This window comes from Panthera tigris, chromosome C2 (assembly GCF_018350195.1).
Source record: "Panthera tigris isolate Pti1 chromosome C2, P.tigris_Pti1_mat1.1, whole genome shotgun sequence".
In the NCBI taxonomy this organism is placed as follows: Eukaryota; Metazoa; Chordata; class Mammalia; order Carnivora; family Felidae; genus Panthera; species Panthera tigris.
In genome coordinates, this window is record NC_056668.1 from 64,761,213 (window position 1) to 64,780,912 (window position 19,700).

At 42.7% G+C, this 19,700-nt stretch overlaps 1 protein-coding gene across 2 annotated transcripts in view; it reads left to right on the top strand.

The window, feature by feature from the left end:
- Window positions 1–19,700, top strand: part of ARHGAP31 (Rho GTPase activating protein 31) — a 115,665-nt gene that overhangs the window by 20,569 nt on the left and 75,396 nt on the right. The window contains exons 1-2 of one of the 2 annotated variants that reach the window (XM_042998541.1): window positions 5,808–6,287; window positions 7,899–7,950. The exons of the other annotated variant lie outside the window; for it this stretch is intronic. Of the exons in view, the coding sequence (XP_042854475.1) occupies window positions 7,923–7,950 (28 nt within the window). The 5' untranslated portion in view covers window positions 5,808–6,287; window positions 7,899–7,922. Of the gene's footprint in view, window positions 1–5,807; window positions 6,288–7,898; window positions 7,951–19,700 lie in introns of those variants that run through there. 2 annotated transcript variants of the gene reach the window in all.

Sequence of the window (19,700 nt, forward strand, 5' to 3'; positions counted from 1 at the left end):
GTCCCCTACCCTGCTTAAGCAGAGCACTCTTGCTTTCTTCAGTTCTACTTCTTTTATGCTTTGGGGTAAAATTTTTCTGAACAAAACAGTTCATGCTTAAAAAAAAAGTTTGAAAATCACTGCTCCTTAAATCTGCAAGTCGAAACTTTTTTTTTTTTTTTGTCTGAGGGTCAACCACCCAGCCAATCATTTATCTCTTGTGCCCCCTCCTGACCTCACTAATGCCTCCTTTCTGAGATCTGTTGCCCTTAGGTTTGCCCTGGAATCTTTCCTCTGGACAGTCCAGGTGTCATGTGTATTTTGTTTGGCTTGACTTGGTTTCACAAAGGGCCTATAGAACACCCATTCAAATCTAGTTCTTTGGAAAAAAGTGGTCAGCACCCATATGTAGTGTGCTGTTTTATGTTTTATAGGATAGAGAAGTTTCCATTTTCGATGGAAACAGTATAGAAATAAGGCAGAGAGAAGCGGCTCTTCTCTAGATTTCTACGAATGATTCTTAGCTGTCTTGCCATTGTGGACATAGTTTCTTTTGTGAACATTAGCAACGTAGAATAATTTCTGGCACTATAGAGGCATCTCTATTAATGTGGGAGGAAGGGGAAGACAAAAGAAAAGAGAGGGAAAAAGGAAGGAAAGGAAAGGGGACACAAAGGAAGAATGGAATTAGAAGGTGGTACAGAAAAGTAGCTTTAGAATTTTTGAAGCGGCCAACCAAGGTGCAAGAATAGCCTTTGCTAATGTTGTTTTGTGTGATGGGGAATAAGGAGCCTCCATTTCCTTAGCTATAATAAGAGGATAAAAAATATTTACCTTATAGTCCTCACAGGAATGTGGTGAGGATCAGCTGAAATAGTGAATAGGAAAGGGACTTTCAGACTTCAGTTAAGAGGTCATTGTTGTTCCCTCAGCTGAAGACTGTCATTTTTTTCTCTCTTTTTTTTTTTTTTTAAACTGTTCTTTGAACAGATGGTTTGAGGGATTAGGATCTTTCCCTCTCTCAATTTAATTTTGGAGCTCTGAAACTAAACCCAGCTGTTTCTACAAAGTTTTCAAATGCTAGGTCTCAATAGTTTTTTACTGGGTAAAACTCAGAATCCTTTTAAATGATATCCATGGGAAGTCTCAAATAATTACTCTTAAAAAAGAATATTTTAAAGATAGTACTAATGACAGAAGTAACAGTCTAATGTTTTAAAAAATGTCATCTAATAATTTGAATTTTGCCTTAAATGTAATTTTTCCACTCTGCAAATGAAGGCCTGCTTGATTTTTCTTGCAGGAAATATGCTTGAACCTCACATTATTTAGAAAAATGAAAAGATATTTTACTTAATGATCAGCTAATTTAATTGGGTTTCACAGAACTCAATAACTAAGTTAAGGTAGTTCTTGGCTAAGGTAGTACATTTCCAAATGATATAGATTATTTACATATTTTACTTAGACTTCCTAAGACGAGATTTTTTTTTTATTCTTGCATACTCCTAATTGAATACTGTAGAAACTGTAGAATTAGTCTGTCACTTATGGTTATTTTCAGTTAAACACTCAAAATTCTATCCAAAAATTCAAAAACTAAGCTTAGTGTGGAATGTAGCAATAATTCAATGAACAAATCTTTCTGGGACGAAAATTTGAGAAGTGGTGAAAACAAGCTAAACTACATTCCAATATTGGATGGACATCCATCTCTTGGTCCAGTGACCTACCCCCTCTTTTTTTTTTTTTTTTTTTTTTTACATACAGGTCACATTACTGGGGAAAAAAAAAAGCCGTTTAAAAATAAGCAATGCTGCTGATCTAGTCTATCTTGGGACTCATTGTTAAAAATTCTTCTCTTCTGCTGTCTTCTTTTGGGCAATACCAAACAAACATTAACAACTGTGGAACAGATGTTCTCACTGGAGAAGATTCCAAAGCTGGGCTCAAACGTATCCACAACCAGAACAAGACACTGACCACAGAGATTAATCTTCTGGTATGGGTGTTATGAGATAAAAGCACCTTCTGGATTTCATCACATATTTTTATGAAACAGTCTCTAGAGGGTTATGTGGGTTTGTTGTTGTTTGTGTGTGTGTGTGTGTGTGTGTGTGTGTGTGTGTGTGTGTGTGTGTTTAAGGGTAGAGTCAGAAAGTTCTTATATTTTCTGACCTAAGTGTCATAGAAATGCTTATATTCAGTGTTTTGGTCAAAGTAAATCAAAATGGTTTCTGTTTCTCTATTATAATTTTTAAGTAACACGATTTCTCTGCCACATTCTTTGATTTTGATGCAAGGCATCAAGAATTCACTTCAGGGGCGCCTGGGTGGCTCAGTCGGTTAAGCGTCTGACTTCAGCTCAGGTCATGATCTCACGGTCCGTGAGTTCAAGCCCCACGTCGGGCTCTCTGCTGACAGCTCAGAGCCTGGAGCCTGTTTCAGATTCTGTGTCTCCCTCTCTCTCTGGCCCTCCCCTATTCATGCTCTGTCTCTCTCTGTCTCAAAAATAAATAAGTATTTAAAAAAAAAAAAGAATTCACTTCATATTGTAGCATAAGGCATTTTAAGAAGATAACATTTCACTGCATTCCATGAGTTGCAGGATATCAAGCAAGATGGGTTCCCACCTTCCATCTAGGCACTAACACAAAGTTAACATCCAACCAAAACATTGTGCTCTTTATTTCTTCATTTAACCAACAAGTGTTTGTAGAAATCCTAACATTGTTTTAGTGCTGAAACATCCTGTCTCCTGGCTCTAGGAGCCCTTCATTTAATTAAATTTTTATTTGAGAGAGAGGATGTGTGCATGAGTCGGGGAGGGGCAGAGAGAGGAAGTGAGAGATTCTCAGAAAGGCTCCACACTCAGCGCAAAGCCCAACAGGGGCTCCATCCCATGACCCTGGAATCATGACCTAAGCCGAAATCAGGAGTCAATCAACTGAGTCACCAAGGCGCCCCATAGCCCTTAATTTTAAAAGTCTTAAGAGAAGCACGAGTGGTTCCTCCTGCCCCCCTCTAATGTATTTCAGTGGTTGGAAAACAGAGTGATGAAGTTGGGAAGACTAGAGGGTGATGGTGTTGGGGAGACGAGGGTGTTGTTAAGGAAAGGAAGTGAATCTACAAGGCCCTCAACCGAATAGCCCCTCCTCATACCTCATTCCCAGTATAGGGTGCACAGCTTTCAATAGATGGGGGAGAAAAAGTGAGATCAGCAACAGAGGTGTTATCAGCCACGTATCCCCCTTGTCAGGGGAAGAACCAAGGAAGGGGAATTGGAAATACCCGAGACATCATTAAGCCCAGAAAGAGAGATTTTTGTATACAGTTTGTTAATTTTCATCACCACCCAGAAAATCCTAGATTTCAATCCCAGAACAAGACTTTTGCCTCCTACCGTAACATAGGTTCTTAACATAGTTTATGTTCCATCTGTTATTTTCATACCATATCTATTATTAGATTACTATAGATTAGTATCTATAGGATACTGCTATATTCTTCATTCTACCAGGTCCTTACACAGGATTGGACAGTTGTCAAACCAAGGAAACCTACTTTTATCAATTAGCACATATTTTCTTGCTGCTACAGAAGGATCTCCAGGAACACATAGTAGACATACAATTTTCTTGATTTTCTCCCCTTCCCTCCTTATAGAAAAGTTATGGGCCACAAATAGGGGGTTATTTTATTCTTAGGCGTTTTCTACCCCCAAATGAACCTATTAGCATCTGCTTGGGTTGAGATACAAAATACTATACCAGTATCAACAATCTTGGGCCAAACATGAACATGTTAAGTCCATTTTGCATATCTAATCTTCATGATATACAATATATCTATTGTAAAATAAACTTTTCATGATGTCATTACCTTACCTTTTACTCCTTCACCTCCTTTCCTAAGTAATCATGTTTATTAATGTATTCTTTCCTTTGCCATTAAGAGTTCAATTCCAACTTGGTCCCTTCTGCCCATGAATCAGCATGTCCTTGCCAATCAGGAATCAGCTGCGAACTCACCATTTCCTTTTTATGTATTCTAAAGCTCAGATATTTGACCCTCCTTTGGCCCAACAGGGCATGGCCTTCCCTTTTGTTAATGTCTTGGATGTATAAAAATTGCCCCATCCCCTTTGACTTCTATATATGTTTGTTTGTTTGTTTGTTTGTTTGTTTCTTGAGAGAGAATCCCAAGCAGGCTCCATGCCCAGCAGGGAGCCCAACAAGGGGCTCAATCCCACCACCGTGAGACCATGACCTGCACCAAAATCAAGAGTGGGTGGCTTTACCAATTGAGCCACCCAGGCAACCCTCTACATATCTTTTAAATTATGGACAATCTTTAAACTGATGGAAAAATCACTCAAGTACACCTTATCTTCTTTCATCCAGGCCTAGTGACTGGATTAGTGATTTCATATTTTATACATATATATGTGTGTGTGTGTGTGTGTGTGTGTGTGTGTGTATAATATGCAAAGTTTTTGAAATAAATATTTTAATATTTTAATTAATAAGACATATTTATGCTCATTGTAGAGAAATTGGAAAACATATAAACAGGTGCTTGTTGTCAATTCTACCACACAAAGGTATAATTTATTTCCAGGTTTTTTTCTATGTATACTTTCCATAAGGGTTGTGATTACATTGTGTGTATATAAATATTATATATTATATACATATAATACATACAATGTATCTTGCTCTTACTTAACATTATAACTTAAATCTTTATTCTAGTTATCAAACCCTACATTTAGCATTGTTTTAAGGCCTTGTAGTATTTTATCATATAAATAATTTACTCCTCCTCATTATTGGTCATTTAGATCAGAGTGTTTTTAATATTATAAAGAAGGCCACAGTGAATATTTTGAGGCATATGCCTCCTATGTCATAACATTTCTTTAGAATAGATTTCCAGAAGTAAAATGACTGCATTAAAAGGTGTATTATTAGGACCTTTTTGTTTGGGAGTGAAGGAACTCGAATTGCAGGAGAATAAAAGGGGGTGGTGGTGATTGATTCATAATATAAGCAGACCTTGGCAAAGGGGTACTGAGGGGGATTTGCTTTAGGGAGCTGGGACCAGAGACTGAAATTTTAACTTTCTGATTTTTCCCTTGTCTCTGGAATGGGATAATAGTATTGATCTTACAGAGATAAATGAAAACAAAGATAATGCATTTAAACTGCCTAACTCACAGGAACAACCTTGCACCACCTTAAATCCTTTTTTAGAGCCAACATTTTGTTTCTGAACTTGTCTTGCCTGGAGGTTGAGCTTTTTTCACCCCATTCCCCCTCTTGCCGCCTTTTCTTCTTTTGGCCAGCTTGTGTTCCAGATGGGTTTGTCTTGGATGTCTCCCTTGTGCCCTCATGCAGCTACCCACAAGCTCCCCCGCCTCACACCCCAATCTTTGTTTCCACTGCCCAGCTCTGCCCAACCATCTTCCTCTCCAGCCTCCCACCATGGGGCTTAGAGGCCAACGTTGAAAACAAAGGAATCTCTGATACTGAACCGGCTAGTCTGGGAAGGGAAGGCTGGGAAGGAGAGGTGGGCGGGGGTTCTTCAGAGGAGCCCTCACAGTACTCCACTTCCCTCAAAGCCCTCTTGGCTCAGGGGCCCGGCACTCCTCAGCCTGCTCCTCGGTCATTTGTTTGCTGACCTGAGGCTAGGTCAGACCCTGCGCCTGGCTCCCAGCGGGGGCGGGGAGAGTCACGGGAGGAGAGGGGGGGCCCAGGCGGCGGGGTCCCGCGACACCCTGCCCCATTCAAGTCGTCCACCCACCCTTCCCTTGCCCCTCCCTGCCCCCCACCTCCCAGCAGGGGCGGCCGGGGAGCCTCCGGAACAGGCCCTGGGGCTCCGCGTGCGCACTGCCGACGCGCAGTCCCCTCAAGGCCAAGTCTTTGGCTTTCGTTAAGTCAAGGCCACATTCCGTCCGATCCCTCTCAAAAAGGAACAGTGACGCTTGCTTCTGCTCCGCGCGGCTCGGCTTCCTCCCGGGCCACTCCGCCCACGGGTTTCTGATCCCCATTTTGGCGTCGGGAACGCGACACCCTGCGGCTGCGGGGAAAGCCCTGCGCCCCCGCGCGCCTCCCGCCGCTTCCCGGAACGCGTCGGCCCGTCTGAGTCACCGGGAGCCCGGCGGCGCCCCCACCGTGCCCGCTCCGCTCCCGCAGCTGCCCCACGGCTGGGGGAACCCCCAGGGGCCACCGAGGCGCTGACTCCAGCCACAGCTCGGGTAGCGAGGCACCCGGGGGAGGGTGGCATCCTCACACGCCGGGGCCGAGGTGCGGCAAAGGAGAACACAGGGTGGAGGGGTGCTCTGGACAGCAAACGGGGGTTTTGTTGGTCTTTTAACCACATCCGGGAAGAAAGGAAACCTGCCTGATAACAGGAAAAGAAGAGAGAGAAAGAATACGTTAAAACTTTAGGAGAGTGTTTTAATTGCCTCACGTGACATACTATCCGTTGAGAGCGGGAAGCCGTGGAAACACCAGTGGGGGCTCGTGCAAGCTTGGCCTTGCCATCTGGTATGAATGGCCTCGGGCAGGTCCTCTGAGCTTCAGGTTCTCAGGCAAAATGAGCTCATCTTTAACAGAAAATATTTATATCGCTTTTGTGGCTCATATCCTTACTTTCAAAGGGAGGGATTCTTTTTATTGTGAAAGTTTCAACTACAGTGAGAGAGTTCCTTTTGTTCTTCCTTCCTTGCATCTTAATTACATTCTAGTTTCTGTGTTGGGTTGTTAACACTGTTTTCACATTTCCTCTCCTTCATCCTTGCCCTTTCCTCCAGGGAATGGGGGGCTGCGTCCCCAGGGAGGTAGGCAGGGTACACTCATCAATGAAAAAGAAAAGCCCCAGTGCACTTGGCTTTCTTCAGGTGTAATATATGGGGCTCCTGCCATCCCTGTTTTGTAACCAAGGGATGAAGTTCCCTTCAGATCCAACACAGTAGGGCTCTGTTGTCTATATCTGTACATAATCCTAGTCAAAATTATGGCTACAGAGTGTTCCTCTCTTCTCTTTCCCTTTTTGGAATATACCATCTTCTTTAGCCCCCCCACCCCCACCCCCCACCCCGCCCATCTCCAGGACTCTAAACATTGTCAATTCACTTCACATCCTCCCAGCTGTCTGGGATGGTGGCTCACAAATGGAGAGCCATGGGAGAAGTGGGAGGGATCATCTAATACATTTATCTGTACCTGTCATCACAGTTTTACGATTGCAACTGTCCCTTCTTAAAAAGAACACTCCTTTATTCTGAGATTATGCTCCTATGACTTCATTTATTGTGAACTGTCTATTCTATTATGAAATGGTGATAGTTGCTGTTAGTTGATGTCCTCTCTCAGAAAAATACAAAAATTAGTAATCCCATGAGTCCCCCAAATCTTGTAAAACTGATTTATAGGGGTGCCTCACTGGCTCAGTGAGTAGACCATGCAACTCTTGATCTTGGGGTTGTGGGTTTAATCCGTATGTTGCGTGTGGAGATTACTTAAAGGAAAAAAAAAATTTTTAATTGTAAAAAAAAAAAAAAAAAATCGATTTACAAAATCCAGAAATCCTGGGTACCATTGCTTTATTCAGCACCTGGTTCACACCAAAGTGGTAGGGCCTTCTTATTGCCCCTCTCAAGGGCATTTGTATCCATTCAAAGAAACTGCCAGAATGAGAACCACAAAGAACTTGTAAAGAGAGATGTGGGGAAAATATATTTGGACAGAGGGGCCTTTCTGTACTCACTCAGCATCTCGCTCTTGCTCTACATCAAGGTAGTACAGTAGGATCTAGTTTTAAGTTCTGGCATTTACTGTGACTTTTAAGGTACCATTCTTTTTAGTAAAACAGAGAACCTATGTGGAGTAAGCCAGGTTCTCTTGGTCTTTCAGTTTGCAGATCAGCAGAATGGCTAAATGAAGATGCTGTACTTTTCCTTAAAAGGTGAAACACAGGTCATGTGGGTAAGCAGTAAATAAGACTCCTCACTTCAGTAATCTTAACTTAGGCCTCACTGGCTAATATTTATTGAACACTCACAAGGTGTTTGGTGCTAATCGACATATCCTCAAGCCACAGGATCACTTCCTTCTGGTAACTGATGGTGCAGGGAGGTATAATGTGAATCACCCACCCGTGTCAGTTCAGGTACTGCAGAGGCATATTCCTCTCTTTTGGGGACTAAGATAAAATTTCACCTAAAATTCTTGCTTACATTTGAGAAATAGGGGAAGGGCAGATTTTCCTAAGTTTGAAATGGGTATCCTAGGACTCCTGGACGGGAAGCTGTGCCAGCTTTCATGTACATTAATACTCTACTTTTTTTTTTTTTTTAATTTTTTTTTTCAACGTTTTTAATTTATTTTTGGGACAGAGAGAGACAGAGCATGAACGGGGGAGGGGCAGAGAGAGAGGGAGACACAGAATCGGAAACAGGCTCCAGGCTCTGAGCCATCAGCCCAGAGCCTGATGCGGGGCTCAAACTCACGGACCGTGAGATCGTGACCTGGCTGAAGTTGGACGCTTAACCGACTGTGCCACCCAGGCGCCCCAATACTCTACTATTTTAAAAGCACTTTCCCAGATAGCCTCTGTCGATCTTCCCCCAAACCCTGTAACTCCATGAGGCACACTGGAGAGATATTGTTTCTCTTCCATTTCAGACAAGGTATTTAATAGTCTTGTGCAGGGCGCTTACCATAAGGCCACGATGCTGGGTGACAGTCTGCTTTCTTTCTCCCACTACCCTGCTGACTCCTTCCTACTTTGAGTCTCCACACCCGTGAACGCATCCGTGAGGCCAAGCCCAGGGCCCTTGAGTCAGCTGACAAAGGGTGGAGGAAAGCCACTTCTGCTGGTTCTTGCTTAAGAATCCACCTCTAGAAAAAAAATGACCAGGCCTGAGATCAGGCTGTTTGCCAGTTAGGGAAAGAACAGTGGGGAGAGGAATTAGAGGGGAATGAAAGAGGAGCTAGCATTGATTTTCAGATTTTATATTAGAATCATCTGGGAAGTTTTCAAAAATCTCAATACCCAGTATCCACCCCATACTGATTAAATCAGATTCTCTGAAGGTGAAAGGAGGCATTGGTATTTTTAAAAGCTCCCTGGGGTTTCACAGCGTGCAGCCACATTTGAAGAAGTGGTTCAGAGCTCCTTAAACTTTAGTGTGCCCTTGAATCATCTATGGATCTTGTTAAGATGTGAGTTCTGATTCGGGAGGTTGAGAGGGGTCCTGCTAGTGTTTGGATTCAGACAAAGGAACCACTGAGTGCTGAGTGGTCAGGAAGAGCCCCCATAAAGGAGGAAAAGTTTGGGCTGGGTTTGGAAGGTGGCAGAAGATCATTCGATGATCTTGCAGATGTATGGGTAGAGGATTCTGGCTCTGTGGCCAGTCACAGGCCTGGAGGTGTGAACAGGCAAGGTGTATTTGGGGGGGCAATGGCTAGTCCAGTATAACTAAAGAGTAGAAGTTTTTCAATGATCTGATCTACGCTATTTCACACATGACAGTTGACTGCCTATTGTTTTGAGTACAGATGTGTTCTTTCCTTTTCAAGATCCTGCATACACAGACCTGTGTTTCACTTCTTTTGTTGTACGTGATACTAAGCACTCAGCTGGTGGTGTATCTTTGACTGAGGTTTTGCATTTGCACTTGATATTCCCCCTTCCTGGAATGTTCTTCCAATAGATACTTATCTTGCTCACTCACTTCCTTTGACACTTCACGTTTTAACTGTCACCTTAGTGGGGCTCCTACCATTTAAATAAAATGTAAAGGGACTTGACCACCCTGTTTAAATTGAAACATCCTCTTTCTTTCCCCTATCCTCCCACACATTTCACCCTGCTTTATTCTTCTCCTTTGTAAGTGCCGCTATCTAGTATATATTTTGTTTATCTTGTATATTTACTTTTTTATCTTGCTGACTGTCTCCTCCACTAAAAGACATCTCCACAGGAGCAGGGAATTTCGTTTATGTAATTTACTGCTATTTTCCCAGTGCCTCAAACAATATTGGACACTCCACAAATATTTTTTGAATGAATGAATTAATGAACTGACTTGAATGCATGTATGATACTATTGCCAAGGCAAGTAAATTCATTATTCAGGTGTAGGAGAAACTAAAGGAATTCATCTTGCTACTATTCCATTTGGAAGAGGAATTAATGACAGTATTTGGTCACTAAATAGGAAAATTTGGAATAATGTGTTCATAAAAATTAATGTTCCTTGCCAATGGACAAGAGATTTGCTTAAATATCCCATATTAGAAATCTAGGGTAGGGGTGCCTAGGTGGCTCAGCCAGTTAAGCGTCTGTTTTGGCTCAGGTCATGATCTCATGGTCAGGAGATTGATTTCCACATCAGGCTCTGTGCTGACAGAGCGGAGTCTGCTAGGGACTCTCTTTCTCCCTCTCTCTCTGCCCCTCCCCCACTTGTGCACGTGTGTGTCTACACACACATCTCTCTCACTCTCAGAAATTAAATTAAATTAAATTAAATTAAATTAAATTAAATTAAAAAAAAGAAATCTAGGATAAATGTTTGGCTGATCAGAAAGATCAAGCATCTTTAAATTTTTCTTTAAGGAAATCCCATAAAACCACCAATGATTAACTTCATATTGAAATATTTTAAGATAGAATTGATTCAAGTAAAAGGAAAAAGTAAAGCTTACCAAGTATTATAGATTAAATGCAGGGGCGCATGGCTGGCTCAGTTGGAAGAATGTACGACTCTGATCTCAGGGTCATGAGTTCGAGCCTCATGGTGGGTGTAGTAATTACTTAAATGAATAAATAAATTAAAACTTAAAAAAAATAGATTAAATGCAAATGATATATTAAGAGAAAGAAATACAGAATCTGAGAGGACATTTATGATGGTAAATTAACTGATAAATTGTGGGATTTAGGGATTGGAAGGGACTTTTTTAATGAGATTTTAAGCATTTTTTTTAAGTTTATTTATTTTGAGAGAGAGAGAGAGAGAGAGAGAGAGAGAGAGAGAGAGAGAGAAAGCAGGGGAGGGGCAGAGAGGGAGAGAGAGAATTCCAAGCATGACTTTAAAGATCATGGAGTCCTGATGCTTGACTCTCCTCCAGCACATGAACACCAAGTCCTGTCTCTAGTTGGGTATCTCCCAGTGATGGGAAACTTACTATCTCACAAAGCACACTATTCCATCTGTGAATAGCTCTCCAAATATTGGAAAGCTTTTCTTTCTGTTGAGCAGTTAGCAACATTCTTATACTGGCTTTACAAGTGTATGGAACTATTCATTACATACATTGGGGAACTGTATTCTTCCCTTAGACAACATTTCAAACTTCGAAGATACCTAAGATATCCCTTCTCCTCCCCCCACACCCCAACTCCTACATGTCACCAGAAACTCTAACTTTTCTCCATGCCAAATAACCTCAGTTTTTCAGTTTTTCTGCATAGGACATTGTTTAGGTCCACTTGCTTTCAAGGTCAGACTCTTCTGAATGTGGCTCAGTCTGCCTGTGCCCTTTTTAAACTGTGTTTCTAAGAATGGAACATATTGTCCCAGGTGTCAACCAAGGAGTGCAGAGTGGTGTTCTCCTTCCTCTTTCTAGATGCTATACTTCTGGCAATGCAGCCTGCGATAGGTCAGTGTCCTTTCAGCCACATCATACTTTGGCCATAGTGTGCTTCCTGTCAGGTATAATCAACGGGACATGACTTGTGCCCTTGGAGATGAAAAGTGATACTCAAAATTCAATGTACATTATATGGCAATTAAGAAATTATAAAATATTTGAGAATTGAATGTAGTGTTTGCTTACTACCTTCTCATCTGTATTTATAATTATAAAGATACAAGCTTTGGAGTCAGACAAACCGAGATTTGAAAGCCATTTCTGCCCTCCCTAGTTGTGCAGACTTCACCTCTTAACCTCTGTGTTCTCATTTATTAGAAGAGATACTAATACCCACTTTCCAAGATTGGTAGGGAGAAGAAACAAAATCATATAAGTAGATGTTTGGTATATCATAGATGCCTTAAATGATAGCTACTAGAAAAATAAGAAATATAGAAAAAATAAGAAATAAAAATAAGAAATATCTACTGGACAGTTAAATCACCCATGATGGGACTTCATGACATGATCATATAGCCACCTGACATTCCTTGGAAGGAACTAAAAATCTTATGGCAAGGAAGTCTTCCTAAGAATATAAGTGGGTCTGGCATGCAGAGTTTACCCTGAATTAGAGACTTTAGAAGATCCTGTCATTTCACTGCCTTTTAGATCATGGCGGCCCATGGTCATAAAACTCATCTTTTTTTACTGCTTCTCTCACTCACCTCGGGTTGCCTGGTGATGCTCATGCACACGCACAAGCCACATCAACGACATGGGCACCAGGTCCTCCTGTGCAAAACCCTTGCAGCCCGTGTGAGTGGGAGCAGCTAAAAGGAAACATTCAAGAGGTGTTGAAGGGTGCTAGAAAACTTGGAGAACCTATTGCAGTGGATTAATCCTGGCCTGGTCTTTTGTGGGCCTGCCGTTCTGGTCCCTCTTTCCAGTTCTTTTCCCTCCTTCTTTGCCAGGCCCAGAACCCAGCTGTCCACACCCTCCTTCTAGAAAGTCTCCAGGGACAAACAAAGGCCCCTCACAGGGCCTTCCCACCCCCTGCAGCGTCTCCAAGGTTACAGTAGGGAACTTGGAAACAGGGATTTGGCCCTCGGACAGAGGATGCCCTGCGTGCCCGGTCACAGAGCTTGCGCTCATTCCACAGTGGCCAGTGAAAGGACAGACTGTTCTGTGACTGAACCATGAGCACATTGAGAGACCGCGTCCGCAGCGTCCCCACCGCAGTGTTAGCCAAGCCTCATTGTGTGGGTCTTCGCTGGTGCTGAGGAGCGGGTAAATGACGACCCTGTCTGGGTAAACAAACAGAGACACTGAGGAAGTCGCATGGAGAAGAGAATGAGGCTGTGTCTAAGTGAGGCTCTTCCACTGTCATCAGCGACTCAGCCATTTGCTTCATAAAACCTACTGGTGTGGTAGATATTTCCATTCAATTGACTGATTGTTTGAACTGATCTAATCACCCCAGTTAGTATTGTGGTCCAAGCTTTCAGGAAAGGAGCAAACCAGGCTGAAAGGCAAGGGCTACCGGGGACATGTAGGAGGTGGCTTTGTGTGTCTTCCCGTTTGACTCTTCATGTACTTAATAGATCAAAACAGCAATAATAGAGAACCCAGGGCTCACAGGAGATGGAGTATGGCGGGGCTAGCTCCACTGTTTGCAAGCAGGCTGGTGACGGCAGCTCGGCCTGCTGGCTTCATAGGAACGACCAGCCACCTTGCCTTCCACGCCAGTGGCAGGACTGTTCTGTGACCCAGTGTGAGCACCCCTGGTTTTTGTTACAGTGGGACACGATGTGCCTGCCTTTACTGGGATAAAAACCAGACCTCCCCGCCCCCGGTGGCTTCACCCGTTTTTTAAAGTTGTTTTGTGATGTATAGTATAGATACTTTCTTTCTGCCGTCACAGTAAACTCTAGTTTTAGAGTCAAGAAATCTGGGTTCTAGGCCTACCTCTCTGACAACCCTAAAGTAAATCACCTCCCCTCTTGGAACTGCGGTTTCTCCATCCGTCAAATGAGGAAGACTGTGACGGGCTGGAAGTATCTGTGAGATGGGGCATTCCCCTACAGTTCTGTGGAGAGAGGTTTCGCCTTTATCTCTTTATCCTTCACCCCGCAGCACTGGGGAAAACCATCACTAAATGAGCTTTGAAATGCTTTTAAATAGGCTGTGGTGTATACATGCCATACGTAGAAACAGACCTGTGCTCTATATGTGCAATATATTTATAAAGTGTGTGCCTTTGAAAGCATCAGAAATAATCTTCGCTGTCAAACTCTCTCCTCACCAGGGCACTTTAAAGCTGCTGTGCTTATCAATAGCTCCTTCAGATCTGCCATGCTGCACATTCCTCAGGAGGTGGCCGGGCTGCTGGTGGGAGTGAGGTTGTTTATAATTTTTCAGATTAAAATGTCATTGGGTGCTCCTCTGAAAGTGCTGACATGTTTCAAATGTCCACTGCTCATGGTCTCGCCCTTGGTCTAATGAGTTTAAGGGATGCTTGGCTAAGACCTTAGGGTCCCCAAATCTCCTTTAAGCCCCAGGGTCCCCATGCTGAATAACTGTTCATTGTTTCAAAACTGAATCACATTTCTAGAGTGCTCCATGCTTGGGACAAGATAAATAATGTGATATACATGGCTCTTTTTAGAGAAAAGAGAGGATCAAAATCAGCCCTTTAATCGTTTCTTTCTATGTGTGCGTTCCTTCTGAACTTTAGAACAATGTCAGAGAAAAGAAGACAATGGAAGTGGCTAAGGAAAGCAATGTTGACATTTTTAGACTTTAAATTAAAAAATACTTTGGGACACCTGGGTGGCTCCATCGGTTGAACGCCCGACTTCGGCTCAGGTCATGATCTCGTGATTCATGAGTTCGAGCCCCACATCTGGCCCACTGCTGCCAGCCTGTCAGCACAGAGCCTGCTTCAGATCCTGTCCTCGTCTCTCTGCCCCTCCCCTGCTTGCGTTCTCCCAATAAATAAATAAATATTTAAAAAATATAAAAGCAAAAAATACTTTAACTTTTGGGCAGAGCACTAATAAATAAGACTCATTGATTCCAGTCTGGATTTGAGGGCTGGAGGAGGAGTCAGGGAAGATAATGTATATAGTGCCTGGAAATTTTAGTTATTCATTAATTCTAGACTGGAATGAAAATCATCGAAAGCATTCTGAATCTAATGATAAAACATAGTCACTCTTTCCTCTAACTTTTAATATGTCTCAGGATAATCACCTTCATGAACCATTTTGAAGAACTTCAGATTTATAAAATATGATTTAATTGTATAAAATGTGAACAAAAAATTATAACAGAATTTTTAAAATGGCTTTGTTAAAACAGGGCTGCTGTTGACTCAGAAGAGACCTCACAAGACAGCTAATCTCAGTCCAGCCCAGTGCAGGAATCCTGGACCCAGGGAGTTGCCATCCGTGACATTCTCTTAGGGCAAGAGCTCACTTGATGGAGCTATCTCTGGGTCCTGAATTGCTAGTTTCTAGAGCCACAAAGAATATGTCTTCACCTATTTCCACATAAAATCCTTCAAGTATTTGAGAACAGTTTTTACTTTGCCCTAAGACTTCTCTTTACCAGGTTAAACGCCCCAGTTTCTTTAACCAAATGAGGTAATGTTCAGGCCCTCTGGCCTCCTCTGCACCCTTCCGGATTCCCTGTATTTTAAGATGAATCTCCACATGCTGCCCCCGGGGCTCCAGATGTGGTCTAACCAGAGGAGAATGCACAGGGATGAAACACGCACCCAAGTTCCAGACCCTCTGCTCCCGTTCATGAGGCCTGGGCTGGGTTATCTTTCTTGGCAGCCTTATCTCACTGCTCACTCATGATGACTAGTCACAGCTATTGCCTTGTTCTTGGTCCCCAACTTCTTGGCAGTGCAAGGTGGAGGTCAAGGTGCTTTCATAGTGACAATGAAGCAGATGTTAAATTTGGTCCTCCCAGCAACTACCATCTTCATTCTCCAGGTGAGATCACTGAGGCTCAGAGAGAATAAATAACTTGGATAAAGTCACAGAGAAGCAGGAAGGGCTGGCTTGGAAAGGAACCCCGGGCTTGTCAGATTCCAGAGCCTACACTTTTTTCTATAACACTACGCTGCCTTGATCAAAGGTGCCATTTGTTCCATCTGTTGGAAAGACTGGACTAAAACAGCCCAGCTCAGCATTCTGGTTCAAACCAGGAGTGTTCATTAGAAAGAAAAGCCTGTCCTTCCTTCTTCAAAAGGGGACTCTGAATTTCCATTACTATTTATATTCCATTATGGGTCCATCATCCCTGTATCTATCCCAACCTTTTCGGAAGATACTTGTATTTTCTAACTGTTGTATGTTTTCAGAGGGAGGTGAGGTTAGCAACTCCCACTGACGTATTCAAGGAGCATGCAAAGGAGCATTTCTTTAGTGTTTGAAGTTGTCACGACTACATTATTTTTTAAATGTAATGTCATTTTTTCTGAGCTTTTTTCTTAATACAAATGATAAATAAATGATAAATGTTTTTTTTTTTATAAAATGCTGCTACTTTATTAGCTTGTTGGAACTATATAGTTTATCTAGCTGTAATTGTCCAGCTTATATGTGCTTGTATATTCATTAACACTCCATTGTCTTTGTAATGCTTGCACACCCAGACTCACTGTCCTCCCAATAGTTATCATCATTGACAGTGGAGACAGAACCTTGTTCTGACTCCTACCCCATTATTTCTTGTTGCCAACTAACCTTTTGATTAGTAGGGCTTTCAGTCATTACACTTCATTTATGAGTTTTTTTCGACAGTCGCTTTGTGAGAAGTACTCAGGTAAAATTGCAGTAAGCTGCCAGTTCTGTTTCTTCAACGGAGAAAATTGACAGGGGCGGGTGCCAGAAACATTTGCCTCAGGAGGGCTGAGTGGCCCTGCCCACATTATGTTTGGTCCTTGTTGTCACCGGCAGTCTCCTCAGAGTCACTGATTAACCCTGGCGCGTATGTGGCATCGCAGAGGGTGCAATCACATATGCCATGGACAGCGCCTGAGCCCCTTTGAAGACTGTGGGGGGACTGACATCCAGAACCCCTTCCCTCACACAGTGAGTCCCATCGCCCTTCCGGCACTTTCCTGACCTCCCTTCCTGGTGTCCCTCGTCTCCTGGCTCACCCTCACCTCCCATTTGGCTTGCCGTATTGGCCCCCTCTCTAGCCCCCACCCTGCGCCTGTGGCTCCTTGGCAGGGCTCCTGGCTGACTAGACACTTGTGTGATTGTTGGTTCCTTTGGCTGGAATCCCTAATCCCTGCAAGCTCTCTTCCTGGTTTCAGACCCTCAGCGGAACCCAGATTTCTGGAATCACCCAAATGGTAGCTCTCAGCTCCCTGGTGGTACACTCTTGACAAAGGCCAGATTTTCCTGTGATTAGGGAGCTCCAGCCTTAAGGCTGGCAGTCCCCTGGGGTCACAATTCTTGGGCCCTGCCAGCCAGCCTTCTGCAGGGAGGGTGATTTATCTGTTATCATCTGTATTGGGACACCGTAAGAGTGGAAGGGGGTGCTATTAATAATTTCATCTGCATAAGAGGATACACAAAGGCCATCCCTGGCCAATGGGGACATTATCTGGGTTGTAATCAGCCTCACTCCCCTATTAAAACAACATTGCACGTCTACTACAGATGGACTTTGTAGCAACCATCGCACTGAGCACTTTACATGCCTGCCTCATTAATTTAGTTCTTACAGTATACCTATATGTGTATAATGTTGCCCTTCTTTTATGGGGGAGGAAATTGAAGCTCAAAAAGGTTAGATATTTTGCTTGAGGTCACATCTAGTAAGTGGTAAGCCCAAGCCTGACTGCAGAGCTTTTGTTTTTAATCCTTTGGGTCTTGATCAGTATAATAATGGAATCAATAAAAATAAAACTTTCCTTGGAGGGATGATAGAGACAGCCCCCAAATTAAAATTGAGTTTTGCCCCAGAGAAACACTTGTACGTTGATCACTTGGAATTTGAAATGCATTTTCCCATGGAAAAAAAAAAAGTCTAAAATGGTGGGTAGGCTCCAAGACCAACCAACAAAAGTCTATGCAAACTGTAATTTCATTGCGGTTTACTCCTCTATGTAATACTGAACTGGAATAGGAAGCAGAAACCATAGGCTTCTATCATAGCTCTTTCACTTATTGGCTGTGTGACTTCAGGCACGTTTTTCAACCTCTCTGAGCTTTAGTTTTATCATCAAAACTGAGAAAATATCTAGAAAATGTTCAGCTTCTAAAAATTATAAGAATCACAGGAGATAATGTGCATAAAATTCCTTTAAAAATAGCACTTGTAGTACTATAGGAATGGACCACCACTTATGACATGGCCAGGAGGAAAGTTAGGTTTCCAAGAAGCCTAACCATGACCCTCAAAGTGGAGGCAAAAACTCCCATAAGCTGGGTGGGGTGGCGGGAAGATAGGTGACAAGGCCAGGGAAGGTCTCGGAACCTCTGGGGAAGTGTGTCCTCCTCAGGTGGAGCTGGTGGTGCTGTGTGTGGGGCAGAGAGGGACTTAGGAGGAGTGTGTGGAGGGAGGAGAACACGTAGGTTCCTACAGGGACTTGGGGCTCAGTCAGGAGAAGGGAGGTACATGGCAGCCATGCTGAAGTGGAGATCTGGACTCTGAGGAGCAGGGACTTTGGGCCCTGGCTGGAGGGTGAGGTAACCTCAGTAACAGTGTCTCCACAGCTGTGAGAATAGGGGATGTTACTACTTTGGGGGGGGGGGCAGTTAGAAAGAGCAACAGACACATCTATGGATCAGTCATAGTTCATCAGTATAGGGTGCTCTGTGTTGGTCAAGCGCATAGGGAATTTATATCCTTGGGTTGAGTTTAAAAACAGTGATTTCTGAGTAACAAGTCTACAGAAGACTCACTTAACTATATAACAGTTTTTATTTCTCAACTCCCCCCCCAAACAAGAGTGTCACCTCAGGTTTTTTATTTAAAATTTTAAGTCCCAAATTATACTTTTTTTCTTTACATAAACAATTTATACCAGCCAGTTACCAGGTGGGCCATGGTGTAGCTATACATTGAACACATCAACAAGATGCAGTGGTGGGAGAGGTCCCTCCTGTGTGGACCTTCCCCATATCCTTCCACATAATAGTCTTTTATTGGTCCCCACAATTGCTATGTGTATTATTGTTTTTTAAGAAAAAGTTTTGTTGTGATATAATTGACACATCATTCAATTCATCCATTAATCACAAACTGATGGTCTATAGTGTATTCAGAGTTGTGCAACTATCACTGTAATCAATTTTAGAACATTCTCATCACCCTAAAAAGAAACTCTGTGCCCGTTAGCAGTCACTCCCCATTCCCCCACCTCTCTACTTACTCCTCCTGTGCTAGGCAACCATTAATTTGCTTTCTGTCTTTATGGATTAGCCTATTCTGACATTTAATATGAATGAAATTATACAATACATGGCTTCTTGTGTCTGGCTTCTTGCACTTGACAAAATGTTTTCAAGGCAGATCCTTGTTGTAGCACGTATCAGGACTTTTTTCCTTTTCATTGCCTAATAACATTCCATTGTATGGATACAAGAGGATTTATTTATCTATTCAACAGTTAATGATATTTTGGCTGTTTCCACTTTTTGGCTATTATGAATAGCGCTACTATGAATATTCATGTATAAGCTTTTGTGCAGATGTATTATTTTATTTATTTTGGGTATACCTAGAAGTAGAATTGCTAGATCATATGGTAACTCATTTTAACATTTTGAGGGACTATGGGTTTTCATAATATATATACAACTATATTTAGTATATGAATATGCTTTTAAAACAATTTTTTTAAGGTTTATTTATTTTTGAGAGAGAGAGAGACAGTTGGGGAAGGGGCAGAGAGAGGGAGACACAGAATCCAGAGCAGGCTCCAGGCTCTAAGCTGTCAGCACAGAGCCCGACATGGGACTCGAACTCATGAGCTGTAAGATCATGACCTGAGCGAAGTCGGACGCTTAGCCGACTGAGCCACCCAGGTGCCCCAAGTACGCTTTT